At 43.8% G+C, this 1,636-nt stretch overlaps 1 protein-coding gene across 1 annotated transcript; it reads left to right on the forward strand.

Annotated features, from left to right (window-relative positions):
- On the forward strand, positions 21 to 1,295 carry LOC107632164 (fasciclin-like arabinogalactan protein 11). Its single transcript, XM_016335837.2, has one exon. It carries the CDS (start codon positions 114 to 116, stop codon positions 1,035 to 1,037), a length of 924 nt encoding a protein of 307 aa, XP_016191323.1. The 5' UTR covers positions 21 to 113; the 3' UTR covers positions 1,038 to 1,295.

Consider the following 1,636-nt stretch of genomic DNA (forward strand, 5'->3'; position numbering starts at 1 on the left):
AAATATAAAATCCAATCCCATTCTCCTTCTTCCATCACAGCAACAAGCAAAGCAAAGCAAGCAAGTTATTATTTGCATTAATTCCAACAAATATTTCCAATAACAAAAAAAAAATGATGAGAAGAATGCAGCTACAATCATTACTCTTTTCCTCATCACTTATACTAATAACACTCAGCACCATCACTTCAGCACAGCTCTCACCAGTTCAGCCCCCAACAACGGCACCCCCAGCGCCGCCGCTCTCACAGCCCACAGCACCCGCCCCGGGATTCAACACCGTGCCCCTAGTACCAACCACGCCAAGTGGGGCCCCCACACCCACCGTAACGGTCCCAAAGGGCCCCACCATCGACATCGTTCAAATCCTCAAAAAAGCCAAGAGATTCTCCGTCCTCATCCGCCTCCTCAAGACAACACAGCTCATCAACCAGCTAAACTCACAGCTCGTCACCACTTCCTCCGGCGGCTTAACCCTCTTCGCGCCTGAGGACTCCGCCTTCTCCAAGCTCAAACCAGGCTTCCTCAACTCCCTCACTGATCGCCAGAAGGTTGAACTCTTGCAGTTCCACTCACTCTCTTCCTTCATCGCCATCTCCAACTTCGATACTCTCACCAACCCTGTTCAGACACAAGCCGGTGATGACCCTCAGAGGCTTCAGCTTAATGTTACCACCTATGGAGGTAGCCAGGTTAACATGGCCACCGGCGCCGTCAACGCCACCGTTACTGGCACCATTTACTCAGACAATAAGCTTGCCATATACCAGGTGGACAAGGTGCTTCTGCCACTTGACCTCGTTCTTCCAGCAAAATCCCCGGCTCCGGCGCCGGGTCTTGCTTCGGCCAAGGCATTGCCGAAGGCGGCAAAGGGAAATTCAACGACGGCTGCGGACGATAGTGGTAGCGACGCCGGTGACACCGATGACGACAAGGCATTGCCGACAGATGCTTCTTCTGCAGAATCGGTGAAGGTGGTAGTGTGGATGATGAGTGTTGCTGTCGCAGTGGCTTTGGTGGGTGCAACCATGTTTTAATCTCAAACAGAGTATAGGATTTTTTTGTTTTGTTTTGGGGGGTTGGGTATCTCTGCATGCATGGTGAGTGGTATTTTATTTCGATTTTCTTCATCCATCGTTTTTCTTCTTTTTTTCTTCATTATTATATTATTATTTCCCTTTTAAATTCTCCGGTATATTCATCTTCGCTCAGCTGTCTTATTGACTTTATTATTGTTTAATTTGTATGTTTTGAAACCAGTTTTATAAGAGAAAAGGTGATTATTTATTTTATTATTTCTAAATTTACAGCTAAACATATCGAAATTCGAAAGCTGCATTGTTTATATAGTTTTTCAGGTTCAAACTACAAGTCATTAAAAAAGGTTAGCCACTATCAAATAGTTATCAATGATAATTTTAATGGTGTGAGATTGGTATGAGATTTCATCTAATGACTCACTTTTCTTTACTGATTACATGCTGGTCAGAATTTAACAAAATTGCTGGTCTCTAGACTTTTCCTTTGTTTTATGTTTTTGCTCCAATTTTTGCCGTATTGTCCTTTATTCTTATTTTTGGCACATCCTCATTTTTTGCGGGTCTCATTTTCATCTTTCTATATCAATCATTTATAT

Source organism: Arachis ipaensis, chromosome B03, assembly GCF_000816755.2.
Source record: "Arachis ipaensis cultivar K30076 chromosome B03, Araip1.1, whole genome shotgun sequence".
NCBI lineage: Eukaryota > Viridiplantae > Streptophyta > Magnoliopsida > Fabales > Fabaceae > Arachis > Arachis ipaensis.

What these genes read in the sequence shown, in the direction of transcription:
- LOC107632164 (XM_016335837.2), top strand. Translation starts at nt 114, where the DNA reads ATGATGAGAAGAATGCAGCTACAATCATTACTCTTTTCCTCATCACTT.